Source organism: Cavia porcellus, unplaced genomic scaffold (assembly GCF_034190915.1).
Source record: "Cavia porcellus strain 051 isolate PalLab524CR breed Dunkin Hartley unplaced genomic scaffold, mCavPor4.1 scaffold_26, whole genome shotgun sequence".
Classification (NCBI taxonomy): Eukaryota; Metazoa; Chordata; class Mammalia; order Rodentia; family Caviidae; genus Cavia; species Cavia porcellus.
The window spans coordinates 29,700,142-29,714,764 of record NW_026947509.1 but is presented as its reverse complement, the minus strand read 5'-3'; the positions used below and the strand labels follow the sequence as shown (position 1 = coordinate 29,714,764).

The 14,623-nt window shown below is 48.5% G+C and overlaps 1 protein-coding gene across 25 annotated transcripts in view; it reads left to right on the top strand.

Annotated features, from left to right (window-relative positions):
- Lrrfip1 (LRR binding FLII interacting protein 1) overlaps positions 1 to 13,566 on the top strand; it is a 100,212-nt gene extending 86,646 nt beyond the window's left edge. For 19 of the 25 annotated variants that reach the window (XM_013157375.3, XM_013157393.3, XM_013157391.3 and 16 more), the window contains one exon: positions 35 to 2,945. In XM_013157375.3, coding sequence (XP_013012829.2) covers positions 35 to 1,656 — 1,622 coding nt within the window. In that variant the 3' untranslated portion in view covers positions 1,657 to 2,945. Of the gene's footprint in view, positions 1 to 34; positions 2,946 to 7,927; positions 7,978 to 9,790; positions 9,909 to 10,481; positions 10,562 to 11,647; positions 11,753 to 12,816 lie in introns of those variants that run through there. The other 6 variants (XM_013157397.3, XM_013157394.3, XM_013157395.3 and 3 more) reach the window with 1 other exon arrangement.
- Positions 13,567 to 14,623: the final 1,057 nt, after the last annotated feature.

Sequence of the window (14,623 nt, the reverse complement as noted above, 5' to 3'; positions counted from 1 at the left end):
TGGGGTCCCTTCAATTCTCTCCATGGTCTTTTAGGGAGAGCCAAAGAAGTGGAGGTGGAGAATGAAATTGTGGAGAATGTGGGGAAAACAGAAATCTTGCAGAATGCTGAGCACAGACAGCACAAAAAGGACCCAGTACAGAATGGCGTGGGCGTAGAGGTGTCTGATCCTGCTGAGAACGCTGAGGGCCAGAGAGGCTCTGAAGACTTAGCAAATGCTGGATTCGAGGAGCAAGTACAGAGCCAGCATCCAGAGGATTGTGAAACTCTGGGGCAGACTGGCTCCCAGGAAGTCACAGTCATCTCAGCCGAGGGGACTGGAGCATCCCTGGGGCAGCCCAAGTGTCCAGAGAATTTAGGTAGTGGAGCCTCGAGTCCCCTCGAGGGACAGGATACTTGTAATGCTTCAGATGTCATAGAGCAAAGTGAGCAGTCTGTGGGAAGGCAGGACCAAGAGAACCAAGGTTTGAAAACAGAGGTGGAAGAGACTCACCCAAAACCATGTCAGGGATCCACTCCTGTGCAAGGACCTGAAGCTGAATGGGTGAGTGGTGCAGATCCTAGGGGGCCAGGTGAGGGCCACATAGAAGAGGAGCTGGAGACAGGGGGAGCTGCAGTGGGAGCCCCTGAAAGTCACCCTGGGACTCATCCAGTCAATGAGCTGGGCACCAGCATGGGGCACAGCTCAGAGAAGGAGCTCACCAAACAGGATGCAGCCGAGGCTGGAGAGGCCTCTGCTCAGAGTGCAGAAGTAGGCAGGGAGAACAACATGGAGGAGGAGGGAGATGCAGGAACAAAGGACGAGAAACCAGTCCAGACAGATGCACAGACCATTCCAGAGGCTCCTGCAGCCAAGGACAACCAAGAGGAAGTCCTGAGTCCAGGGAGGGCAGACCCCGATCATGAACCCAGTGAAGTAAAGAACACCCAGCAGACGGAGTCATTGGATTCATCCCAGAAGAAGTCAAAGAATAAGAAAAAGAAAAACAAAAAGAAAAAATCATCTGCACCTGTGGAAAGCCTTGAAGACGTCAGGAAAGAGCTGACCTATCAGGATGCAGATGGGGGCATGGCTCAGGGAGAGCCAGGACAGTTTGCTGGTGAAAAACCAGCAGAGGAAGCGCAAGAGGAGGTTTCCGAAAACGCAGCGCAGAAAATCCTGGCGGGAGGTGTCGAGCCTGCTGATTGTCCCGAGTGGGATGGAAAACTGAACCAAGAGGATGATGACATGAACCCGGGGAGAGGGAGTGAGGGGGCTGCCCGGGACGCCGTGGATTTGGCAGGTGGTGCCGTTCAGCCCTCGGGCACTGATGCTAGTGAGAAAGAGTCAGCGGAAAGTGTCACAGATGGCAGCGTCGACCTAGCTGGTGTCACTTCAGAGGCGGAGAATGCAGATGGGACCAGCAGCTCCCTGCTGCAAAATGAAAGCCCCTCAGGGACCACCGAGAATGCCTGTCAGACAGGAAGTCCTGAGATGTGTGTGACACACGAACAGCAGAATCAGATGGTCCAGGAAGCTGCAGGCAGCATCAGCCTAGAAAAAGGTGACTTGTCTGGGCCAACCGAGGAGCTGGGGGGCTTGGATTCAGAGAGCAAAAGCCATGAAAAAGGAGGGAACGAGAAAGGCAAAGGCAAAGAGGACTGCACCATGTCATAAGGCAGGCAGGCAAGCAAGCAGGGCGCAAGACAGGCTCCCAGGACAGGGATGGCCGCACGCTGACCTGCTGCCTCCACCAGGGCCACTTGGAGGTCATCCTGAGTCTCAGACGCATTGTGGCAGGGTGACCGCCCGGCCTCTGCTACCCCACAGTACAGACCATTACTTTTAGGTTTCTATTAAGTCATCAAGACTCATCACCCGGATCAGAAAAGCACATTTGTTTTTGACATAAGTTCAAAATGAGAGCATTCCAGGAGCATGGGTAAGGAAAGCCTGCTCCAGCCCTAGGCGGTGTAGCTTAGCATTTGCCTGAGACCAACATAATGTGACTATTCCTGACCAAATACATCAACATCTAATTGAGATGACCAAAGAGCATTCTTAGATTTCTGCTTTATGAAGATAGTGGATATTTAAGCGACTACGTCTCATTCAAATATATGTACTTTTCATAGTTGATTTTAATGTGTATGTTATAACCTGTCTGGTGTTTTATTTAAAGGAGATAAATGGCCAAGTAGCCTATAGGTCACTGAGAGATAAGATTTTCACCTTTAGGACAATGATTATCGTTTTAGAGATAACAAATATTTGAAAGTACTAGAGAGGTCTTATTTGCTTTACCTCACTGAAGTATTTTGTTTCACACTGAGACTTGAGGGTCTCATTCTCAGTGGTACCCGAATTGATTTTGTAAAAGATTTTGACTTCATACTAATGATGTACCAAATTCATTTTATACAAAGACTTTCAAAAGGTTTTTTTGGAGATGTTTTTCTAGAGTTGACCTGTTGAAACTGCATTTCCTACTGTAGTTTTGCTGGGGGGAATCACAAATTTTTAAATCTTGAAATTGCTACTCTTTGTTTGAATGTCTTATTAGTCAAAAGAGCAATATAAAAGTTACTTATTCTTGTGGAAACTACTTATTAATCTATAATTGGGTATTTTAAGTAGCTCAATCACTTTTGTTATTTTGGTACAAATATATTTGTTGTTTGTCAGTATATTGATTGGAAAATTCTTGTTTTGACCTGCGAAAGAAATATATATTTTCTATATAAAAGAGCTTTAAAAGTAATTGTAAAGTTAAATAAAAAGTAATGATAAGATATAAAATCACTCAAGAATGTACATTATGGATACGGGTGACACTCGATGAGTTGATGCTAATTCATGTCATTGTTACGAGAGATAATTGAGTGCAGAAGGACCAAAGCCTCGGTAAAACCTGAGCAAACCGAAGTGTTAGACAACTGAAATAAAAGCATTTCATAACTTCACAAGCCTGTGGTTCCGGTCTTTGGGCTTCTTGACCTCTGACCCTGCCCTGGGTCACAGCATCCCTTCACAGCAGTGTCCCCTCCTGTGTGAGCTCCCAGCGGCCCAAGAAGGGCCACTCCAAAAGCCCACTCAGCAACATGCTGAGTCAACTCCCCACACCAGCCCTGTCTGTCCTCGGGTGACCTCCCAGCTCCTGGGTGCTGCCCCTGCTGACGGCGTCTCTGTTCTGATGCCCACCTTAGATGTGAAAGCCTTCGATTTTCCTCCCTGCTGGGGATCCTGAAGAGGAGGGTGGTGTATGACGCATCCTCTTGGATCAGGCTGTGGAAACAGCAGACGAGGGGGCTGCAGGACTCCAGTAGGTGTCCCCACCACATACACTGCCCACTTCTAGAGGCCCTTGGGAAGCAATCCAACAGCCAGCATCCCCTCTTAGTTCCCTGCTGTCCCTCCATGAGAGGTCCCCAGGTCGCCCCCACCTTGGTACTCAGCAAGCCCTTGGTAAGCTGCACTGGGAATCAAGAGGCTGGGGCCTTGCTGTCTGGTGGGAAGCACACAGCTGACAAGCAGGAGAGAGTGAAAAAGAAGGGAAAAGGGTGTCAGAACAAGCGCAGTATTTCTTGACCTTTTTGTTTGGTGGTGGCTGTTTTGAGACAGTGACTCACCATGTCATTCAGGCTCCCTTGAATTCACTACTTTGTAGCCCAGGCTGGCCTCTAACTTGCAGCAATCCCCCTGCCTCAGCCTTCCAAGTGCTGGAATTACAGGCGTGAGCCACCACGCTGGGCTTCATCTCCTGACCATTTGAGAGCCGTCTGCTCTGTATGCAATGTGACAACACAGTAGCCTGGCACAGTAGCCGAGAATCACAGGATCGGTGAGCATAGGTGTCCTTGGTGTAAGGAGGTGTGGGAATATCATCAGAACTCCAGAACGGCTTGGGCTCCTGTGTTGCACCCATGGACCCCTTCTGTGAGAAATCACAGCGTGCAAGGAGCAGCCAGGGCCACTGAGGCACAGGACCACAACAGGAAGGCTCATCCCGAATGTCCACCTGGGTCCCTGGGAAAGGGAAGTGTGCTTGTGAGCGTGTGATCAGAGTACTTGCATTCAGTCTGATGACACTGTGTATATAGAAAAGTTTGTTTTGGGAGGAAGACCCTTCTGTTTGTCCTTCCCCCTGTACTGCCACTCTTATGTTTCTTTAAATAATTTTGTTGATGAATATGTTGCATGATAAAATATATACACTTTCAGTGTACAGTTTATGTTTTTCAGTTTTTATTTTTTGTCCATGTTTGCAGCACAAGCTGACCCCATTCCTCATGGGGAGCTTTGTTTTCTGTACGTCCCCCACACCCATCTTGCCCCTTTTCATCTGTAAAAACTCCTGTCTTTCCTGGTGTCTGTCTTTCACTTTGCTCTTTACACTTGGAGTTTCTGAGACCCATGGTGGGAAGAGCTGGTGACTGATATAAGCACCCATCTCTCATCTACTGACCCCTTGGGCTCTGCAAACACAAGAAAGAGATGGCTGAGGCACCTTGGTGGAACCTGGGGAGGACAAGCTGACCCAGGATGCCCACTGCTCCCCAGGATGTCCTTGCATCCTGGGGCCCTGAGGGCTGAGTGAGAATCCAACTCAGGAGTGGGTGGTTCTGAGCCAGCCTGCCCTCCCAGGCCTGCCTTTTAGGGTTTCAGGGAGGTAGGATCTGGGGAGGGCAGTTAGAAAGTCTGTGCTTGCTGACTGTGGCTGTGGTCCACCCTGAGTGGCCCCTGGTGAGCTTGGAGGTACAGGCTGGAAAGAACAGGGGATCAGAGCTTCCCAGCACCAGGGAGTGTGGCCACCCCAGGAATTCCCTAGAAGGCCTGTGTTTTTTGTTTATCATTTGTCTTGGTTACTTTTTTCTCATTGCTGGGACAAAATACCCAACACTCAAAATGAAGGAAGGAAATTTATTACAGTTTGGGGGGCTTCAGTCAGCTGGCTCCAAGGCAGAATGGCATGGCAAGGCAGCCATTCATGGCTACAGCAAACAGCAAGAGCAAAACACGTGCCCTTACGTTGTGTGCCAGCTCCACCCCTGGGTGAATGCAGCATTCACACCACCAATCCCAGTGCTAGACAACAACCAATCACAAATACCAGACTCAGCCATGTCCATGATTGCATGAGGCTTGGGGGTGGGGCATCCAAACATAAACCATAACACTGTTTCATGGGTCTCTAAATCATATGACTAAAGGTTTGCTAGAATTTAAGTTACAAGAAACAGATTTTTAAGTGTCATTAAAATATCTTCACTAGGCAACGGGGATTAATTTCCCAGTATAAAAGAAAGCCTGTTTATACATTGGGTGCTACTATAAGTCACCATGTTCTCTTGTTAAGGGTCACACTATCAGTGATGTGACTCTGTTTACTTGCAGGTTTGGCTCTCTAATCTTGAGCTGTGAAAAGTAGACCTCTTACTTTCTCCATATCAAATAACTTGCTTCTGTCTTGTTTTCCATTTTCTGAAAGCTAGTTTGTGTTTTCCTTGTCAATTCTGTTTTAGAATTTATCTTCTTTAAAAGTTCCATTTCTCCCTAGTTGTTCATAGTCTTACCATAAGACTACAGATCAGATCACCCCCACTATCTGCTATTATATTTTAACATTTATTTTCCATTATTTTCTAGCATATTTGGAGTCTTCTAAAAGAAAAAGTAAGAAAGATAGGGGCCAGGGATTTAGCTCAGTGGCATAGGCAACAGTCTGGCAAGTGCGAGGTCTGTAAGATCATGAGTTTGATCCGTAGCACCAAAAAAGGGAAAGAAAGAAAGAAAAAGAAAAGAAAGGTTACAATAGCTAGAGATGTGAGCTTCAAGATCAAGTTGTGATGTATTCATTGTTTCTTGTAATGTCTAGAGTTTTTTATATAGGAGTACAAAATGAAATCTAGAGGTTAAAAGTGATACTGGATAAAAGAGCTGGGCTTATTACCCCCTCCCCCATTTGGTGTGTGTGTGTGTGTGTGTGTGTGTGTGTGTGCACGCGCGTGCGCACACGCGCACGCACAAACATTTTAGTGTTGGGTGGGCTTTCAGAAGTAGAACAATGCATGCAAATTGAAATGGGATTCCATAGGACCATGGTTTGTTATGCTTACAATTTTCTGTTGTCTTACTTGGTTATACTGTGCCTTTCAAAAAACAATTCAAGAGATCATGTAACTTGGATCAGGATGCGGCTAGATTATTTTAAAAATGAGAACAAGGATTTTTTTTAAATTTTTAATTTAAGGATGGGTTTTGTATGAATCATTTTCCAGGTTAATTATTTCCTCTCTGTGAAGAACCTGGAGTTCGGAGGTCCCTCAGGAGTTAGCCCTGGGCCAGGAGCCAGGGTCCCATTTGGAGGGGAGGGGGCATCTGGAGCACAGTGGTTGGGGCCCCTGAGGCTAGGCTGTGTGGCCTTAAGGAAGTCACCTCCTCCCTGTGAAGAGGCAGGGTGTGGTGACAGCCACCCAGTGGAGCCTGACTGGCCCGAAGTTGCTAGAACAGTGCCTGCCTGTGTGGAGGGCTGCGTGGAGGTGCCTCGGCCTTCCCCCCATTGTCATCCTTAGTTTTCCTTTAAACAGGTATAAACCCTCCTCAGGCTGGGTTCCCCCTCTGAATCTAAAGGCTGTAGCACTTGGTGTTCCCACAAACGCACAGATGCTTATATAAAAATGTAATTGAAAAATAGGATGAATGTTCGGTTTTTTTTAATGTATTACAATAAAAGACACAGGGCCATAAATCCCCCTGAAAGTCTTCCCCTTCCTGAAGACACGTTTATCCTATCATCCTTGCAATTTCCTGCAGCAGCTCTGGACTCCTCTTTCCTAAGTATCTTTAATTGAACTGTCATGGATGCCTCCATGTCCTGAACTGATCCAAAACATTCACCTTTCAAGGTTTCTTTCACTTTGGGGAAGAGCCAACAGTCATGTGGTGCAAGATGCAGTGAATGAGGCGGATGAGGACACACTATCATGTCTTTAGGAATCTGCCTTTCCTTTGGATGGCACTTAGCAGTGGCATTCACTGTATTTTTGGTCATGCCTTGTGAAGACATTCAGGGAAGAGGACTTCCAGAACTGCATCAGAAAGGGATCAGAATGGTGGGATGAGTCTATTCAAAGTGTGGGGGTATATATTGAGGCAAATTAATGGCAATGTGTCTTTTACTGTATTAAGTAGACATTCACCGGATATTTTGATCACCCTGTGTCTGCACCCATATTTGCCTGGGGTGAGAGGGGTTTCAGAAAACAAAGCAGCCACACTTTTCTTTTATGAGAATGGCAGCTTTGGGTTACTGGGTTAGCAGACGTGGAGTCCACAGAACTGTGATTTGTAAGCGTGTGGTCAAAACACTGACACTGATGAGTCTAGGAGAGAAATGAGAAACCTGAGCACGCCCAGGTATAACCTGAGAAAGGAAAGCTATTTAAACATTGGTGCTAGCCAGGCATTGTGGCACAGGCCTGTAATCCCAGCACTCTGGGAGGCTGAGGCAGGAGGATCACAGATTCGATCTCAGCCCTGGGCTAGGTTGGAAGCTCAGTTGGGGGCACTGGGTGAAATCCTCAGTGCTGCAAAAGGAAAAGGAAAAGGCTGGTGCCCCTGCATCCTGACTGTGCATTATGCTAATGATGTTAAACCGTGAAGCCTGTGAGCTCTTGTGTTGCAGTGTGGTTTGCCTAGCGTACTTGCATGCTAGCTAGTAGAAGATTAGCTGTTTGCATGAGCCGGAAGCCGCTCCTGATGAAGCATGTAGGGGAGGCTGGCACCACTGCTTCCTGAGTCCTCCCGTCCTGTCTGTGGCCTCATTCACCATGGTACGTGTGTAACTACCTTCATCATTCATCCCACTAACCCAGCGAGCCTCCCGGTTAGCGAGGGCTGACCGCGCCCCACACATTCACCACAACCTGTATCTTTCTCATTTCTTCAGATATTAGGTTCAAAAAGCTCATCGACGAACGGGAGTGCTTATTGGAACAGGTAACAATTTTTTTTATTATCTCTATGTTCTTTATTTGGGGGCCAGTGATGAGATGGGGGTCTTGCTGTGTATCTGGCCTGACCTTAAACTCACTGCGTAACACCGGCTGACCTTGAATGTGCAGCAATCCTCCTGTCTCAGCCTCCCAAGTGCTGGGATTGTAGCCACTCAATAGCACATTCAGCTTTTTCTGAGTTCTTGAGCAGAGCACCTGAAACAAGGAACCTTCCCATTCTTCCTGCCAAACGCCTAAAACTCCTAAATGCATCACATCTGGGGAAAAAAATCACTGAGCCCCAGCATTGGTGTGTCAAAATAGAACCTCACCAGTCCACAAGACTCAAGACTGAATTTTGTACAGAGGAACTGCTGCATAAAACAAATCTGCCTGTGGCACCTAAGGTGACCACTGAGCCAGCCTAGGCCAGGCTAGGTCATTGCCACTGCCTCACCTGCTTGACCGAAGTCTTGGCTTCAGCTCCCCTCAACAGGTGTTGGTAAAGCTCATCAGTTGTTTCCATGGTGATTTAGCCTCATTGTTACCTCTGACCTCAAGAAATCCTAAACATCTGTTCTGTTTGATCTTTCTTCTATGCAGGATAGCTATTAAATTACTCCACGACCACTTCCCAGGGAAATTCGGTTCCTCTGATTTCCCCTCCTAAGCCTGATCCGAGGGATTTGCCTTGCTTTTCACAGTTCTGTTGGACAGTCTTGCAAATCAGATGCAGAAGGGGTGAGAGGAGCCTCTCAAAAGTCCATTTTAAAAAACATCTCCAGGCCGAGGGTGTGGCTCAGGGGTAGGGCACTTGCCCAGCAGGTAGGAGACGCAGGGTTTGATCCCCATGCCGCTAAAAATAAAAATAAAGTATGTTTTGTTAAAATGTACTAGCTATAGTTCTGTACTTGTTTCAAGTGAGAAAACCACAGTTTGGGGCGTGGGTGGGTAATACCTGCACCCAGAAGGCTCCAGACTGCGCTTTCTCTTTGTGAATAAAGCCCAGGTCCACAGTAAGCCACTCCACGACACTTAGACACTTAGCATAGTGTCTCCTCCTGAGTCCTAGAGAAATTTCAGCTTTAGAAATAACTTGTTGCTCTGTATGGTGGCACACACCTATAATCCTACCACTTGGGAGGCTGAGGGAGGTTCAAGGCCAGCCTGAACTACAAAGTGAGTTCAAGACCTATCTGAACTGCATAGTGAAACCCTGTCTGAAAAAGAAAAAATAACTTGTCATGAGGCATGGTGACAGAGGCTGAGGTGGAAGGATCACAAATTCAAGGCCAGGCTGAACAAATTAGTGAGATCCCATCTCAAAATAAAATTTAAAAGGGAGGGTATATTGGGAATATAGCTTGGCTAGTGTTCTCTGGGCCGTGGTTCCCTCCTTAGCACTGCAAAAATAGAAAGGAAAGGAATGGAAGGAGAAGGAGAGGAAGGGACAGAGGGAAGGAGGACTTTCACCCCGCATTAAAACATAGTTCAAGCCTGATATTATAAAAATAATGTTTTGCTCATTGCACTGCCTACCACACTGATGGGCAGGTTTTTAATTTGGGTTTGGGGTCACAGAGCCCCTCTGGTGCAGGGCAGGTATGGATTGCAACCTTTTACCACACTCCTCTGTTGCATGCTCGTGCCACCCGGCTCTGTAGCACTTTGGGGACACCCTCAGTAACCACACAGCAGTGGCCACCTGGGGTCGGGTTTTCATTTCCCAGCCATGTCCCTTCGGGTGAGCTGCGGGTTCAGCTTCCAGCCTCCTTGAGAAAGGAGAAACTGACAGAACTTTCCCCTGGTGTTTTCAGATTAAGAAACTCAAAGGGCAGCTGGAGGAAAGACAGAAGGGCAACAAGCTTGACGGCCCGAGGGCCAAAGAGGACACTGTGGAAAACGGGACTGATGCGCACATCCTGGACCTGCAGCGTAAGTGTCAGTTCTGGGTGGGAGCACGCTCTGTCCCCAGGGCTGTGCTGAAACTGTCAGGGCAGAGGAGGCCCCACATTCCCCTGCAGTCCCCTCAGGAGCCCCTAGAAACCAAAGCCCAGAGGCGTTTCTTTGTGGGCCTGCCAAAGACGGGCAGGTGGTAGAGCAAGGGTGTCCCTCCCCACGGCAGGGGACAGAGCAGGCCTGAGCTCTGATAGAAGCCACGCTTGCTTTCCAGGCCACTGCCGTCTTCCGCTGTTCATATGGAAAAACTGAGAAGCATTTTTACACCAGTAAATCAGAAACAGGCTTAAGGGAGATGAAATTATGTCTGTCCCTCCCCAGCCCCACTCCACTGTTTCTTTGTCCTCTTGGACAAGCCCGTGGCCCCCTGTCCTCATACATACCCATCACAGACTCTTGGTGCCCTGGCCTTGGGACGCTGCTGTGGGACACAGGCCAGAACTTACGCATTTGCAGACGATGAGGAAGGGCGTGGTTCCCGGGAGCTGTTGTTTTAACATTTTCAAAGCCCAAGAGCATAACGAATTTTCCTTCTCCCCCAACCTTTAGGTGATGCCAACAGACAGATCAGCGACCTCAAATTTAAACTTGCAAAGTCTGAGCAAGAGATAACTGCACTAGAACAAAACGTACGTGCCTGTGCACTTTTTAAAGCAGTCTTGGGCAGCAACACTGTTGCTGCAGGGCAGCTCTGTTTGCTAGAAATAGCACCTCAGACTGAGGCTAAAAAGCAACAGAGGCCTTTAGAACCAAAAAAGGTCTTGAGGGGCCCAGCTGGAAGCAGCCAGCATCTGGGAGCGTGTGCACAGAGAAGGAGTCGAGGAGGAAAGCATTCAGGACTTGGGTTGTTACAGCAGACACTGACCTTTCAGAGGGAGGCTTAGTTGTAGAGAATAACTGAGGTGGTTTGGGAGTTTCTAAAATCTTGTTCTTTAAAAATAATTTAGCTGATTCAACAGGTATCATGCTCAAACGTCCCTCTGCCGCAGACTTTCAGGCTTTCTTGCCAGCCAGGTGCACTCTGCCCTATGTCTGGACTTGGGGCACTGCACCCCCAGATGTTGGGCCCCACAGCAATCTGTGCTATCCTGGGAGAGGGAAAACAGGCCCCTTTCACCCTCAGTCATGTGTATGTGCAGTTGGAACTTGGGATTTTGGGAGGAGCAAAACTGAAAAGCACTGCTAAAACAGGCCGAGCTTCATGCATCCTGCTCCTGATCCCGGCAGCAGAGGAGCTCAGCTTCCCCTAGCGCTGGTTTGGCTGGAATTATGCCTGGGGATCCCCACCAAAGCCCACTTCTTTTACTCTCACCCTGTACCTTGCTATCTCCCACCTGCCAGCCCTGTGAATATCAGCCGAGGGCCGTGATCCTCGTGGGACCTTTGCCCTGCCATCCCTGTCTACTTCCAGTACTCTGTCCATCAGGACAGTCCCACAGAGGGGACAGTGGAAACAGAAACTGGGAGGGCTCCCACTCCATGGACAAAGGCCAGAGAACAGAGCAGTCCCCACTGGGGTCAGGACAGGGTTCCTGGGGGACAAGTGAAAAGCGTGCTTGGCCAGAGCCTGGGTACCCTCCAAAGCCTTGTCCCAACTAGCATGCTGTGCTCCTCCATTTTATTAAGCTGCGCCCTTGGATCCTGACTGTCGTACAGCAGCGGGAGAAAGGAAGCAGGCCTGTAATTTACACTGCTGGCTTTTCCCTCCCTTTTAGATAATAAGGTTAGAGAGCCAAGTGTCGCGTTATAAATCAGCTGCCGAAAACGCAGAGAAAATAGAAGATGAACTTAAGGCAGAAAAACGAAAACTCCAAAGAGAGGTAAATCTCCAGGGCTGTTTCTAGGAGTGGAATGGGCGGTGAGTGCCCCGTGGGATGGGATTAATCTACACGGGGCTGACATCGCAGTTCCAGCCCAGGGCTGGCACCCTAACAATACCCATGGCTCAGCCATCAGGAGCCTGAGGACCGCACTGTTGCATCCTAGGACCAGTGTCCACTGGGAGCATTCCCAGGACTCACCCTCAAATAGGAAATTACTTAATGATACAAAGGGATGGGCAGGCCTCCCTGCTGCTGCCAGGCCGCTTGCCATGGTTGCATCCTTTCAGAACGCACATCTTACTTTCCCGTAGGCATCTGGCAGAGCTGCTCCTGAGCGCCTGCTGGGCACAGGTGTGTGTTCTGGGTACAGCTGTGTCTCATTGCACCCTTGGGTCTTTAAATACTGTGTTCTGCTCCTGGCAGCTGGTGGGCTGGCCTTGGGGTGTCAGTTCTATAGGGCTCTGCTCTGCCCCTTCCTCTTCCTCCTACGTGTGGTGTTGCATGAGGTCATGTGATACTGTCACTGCAGGAGAACTTGGGGCCCCATCAGGGGAAATATCCTGCCCAAAGGCTCCTCTGACCCTGCTGAGATGGCAGAAAGGGGTCTTCTGCCTGTGGACCCCAAGCACCCACCTTGGGGGTGCTGGTGGGAGAAGCAGAGCCATGGACTGTATATTAATGTTTCCTGTCTCTGCGTCCATATGGCCCCTCCCTAGGGCACCTGCCCCCTGCCTGTCTCCTGTCCTGCTGGTCTCTGGCTTCAGCACTGTGATGAGTGTGACCCTGGCCTTCCTGCCTCAGGCTCAGTTTCTGTGTGTTCTATCTGTGTGCCTCACTTCAGGGCACAAGAGCATGCAACATCAAAGAGGATGGGTTCTCCTGTCCTCAGGATGTAGGAACCACAGGCATGACACACACACACACACAGGGAGAGTGCCCCAGGGTCCCAATGGTTCCGAGCTGTTTGCAGTTGTCAGTGGGGTGGGGATCTTGGTGGCACAGAGCCCAAGATGCTCTGGGGGGAACCCATTCCTCTGCTCACAGTCTCTCCTCATTTCCAGCTTCGCTCAGCACTGGATAAAACAGAAGAGCTTGAGGTGAGCAATGGCCACTTGGTGAAGCGTCTGGAAAAGATGAAGGCCAACCGGAGCGTGCTCTTGTCCCAGCAGTAGGCAGCTGGCTGGCGACCCGGGAGCAGGGTCGGGGTGGGGAGTGCTGCCTCTTCCCTGCCCCTGGCAGATCAGCGCCAGGGTGACTGCACTCAGCAGTTTCCGGGCTGCGGGCTTCTTCTAAGCACACGGGGGCCTCCTGACGCTGACTCAAGCACAGCAGCCTCCCAGCACCAGTGCCCCCGGCCGCGATCAAAGTCAGGGTGTGGTGGGACACAAGTTCTCTTTTCCTGAGTCTTCTGAACGTCCAGGAAGCACAGCGCTGGACCCTCCTTGGGTGGCAGAGCCTGCAATCTGAGCGACTTCAGTAGTATCTCCTAATCTGCGCTTTCATACCCAAAACACTGTGGAACCACAAGCCATTACCAAGCGGAACTCTCGCTGCACACGAGGGGACAGCCTAGGCCACAAAGTGACCTTAAGAAGACTCTACCAGGCCACAAAGGGAGCTTTTCTAAGGGGTTTTTGCAGCATTTCAGTCACAGGAATACTTCTTTCCAGGGTAATCGGGCAATAGCTTCACTGAAAAAATGACAGCTTTTCATTTGCATTATTTAATCTTTATATTTGGATTGAAGTTGTTAACTTCTTTTAAAGAATGTGCTGTTAGGAAAATAAAAATGAAATGGTGAAAGACTTGAACATTGTGGTTTTAATTTTTTTCCCAGTGAAAAAGAACTTTCAGTGATTTCATAGTTGTCATTTCTGCATATTTAAGGTCATAGTTTTTGTTTTGTTTTGTTCTGTTTTTAAAGCATGTCAGGTCATCTTATTTTTCTTCCCCTGTTGAGAAAAAAGGTATGTTCACAGAATCAGTGAGCTTGGGGTAACCACAAACTGAAGGGGCAGGAGATCAAAGTGCATAGAGTGGCAGCCTACACCACAGAGAAAAGCTGTCTCAACAACAGCAAGATAAATACATAAAAATAAACAGTTCTGCTGTGTAAAGAGAGCAGAACAGCGCACCCCTAGACGGCGAGTAAGATTTCGGCTGATGAACAGTGCTTTGAGGTAAGGGAACCAGAAGAGGGGATGAGGACAGGAAGTGTGTGGCCAGGGCGGCCAGGTGGCCTCTCCAGCAGTCCAGGCAGGACAAGCATCACAGAGAGCCTGACATTTGCACTGGAAGCTGAGAGTGAAAACCCTTGGTCTGGCCACATCCCAAGTGTCCGCAGCAGCAATGAAGAAATGTGATGACAGCCACATATGTAATGAAAAATTTTCTAGCAGCTACACTTTAAAAATTAGCAGGTAGAATTCATTTTAAAATTCTGTTTAATGCAACATATCTCAATTATCATTCCATCAAGTAGATAAACACTTTTAATTGTTACTTTCTTTTTTTTTTTGTTTTTTGGTCTTTTTCGTTTTTATCGGTACCAGGGATCGAACTCACGACTGCCTGCTTGCAAGGCAGGCGCTTCTGCCACTGAGCTAAATCCCCAGCCCCGCATTTTTAATTGTTAATGAGACATTTTACATTGTAGGAAATTTTTCCCTTCCCTTACCCTCCCCTCAGCCCCCATCCCCCAGATTCACAAAAGCTTTGATTGTAGTCAGGGTTTGTAAGGGAATAGAATAGATTCAATACAGGACACATAATTTATAGGATTATCTTATAATATTCACCCAAAAGTCAAATGCAGAAGAGCACAAGCAATCTATCCACATGCTGGAGACCCAAAGAATCCAGCTGAGG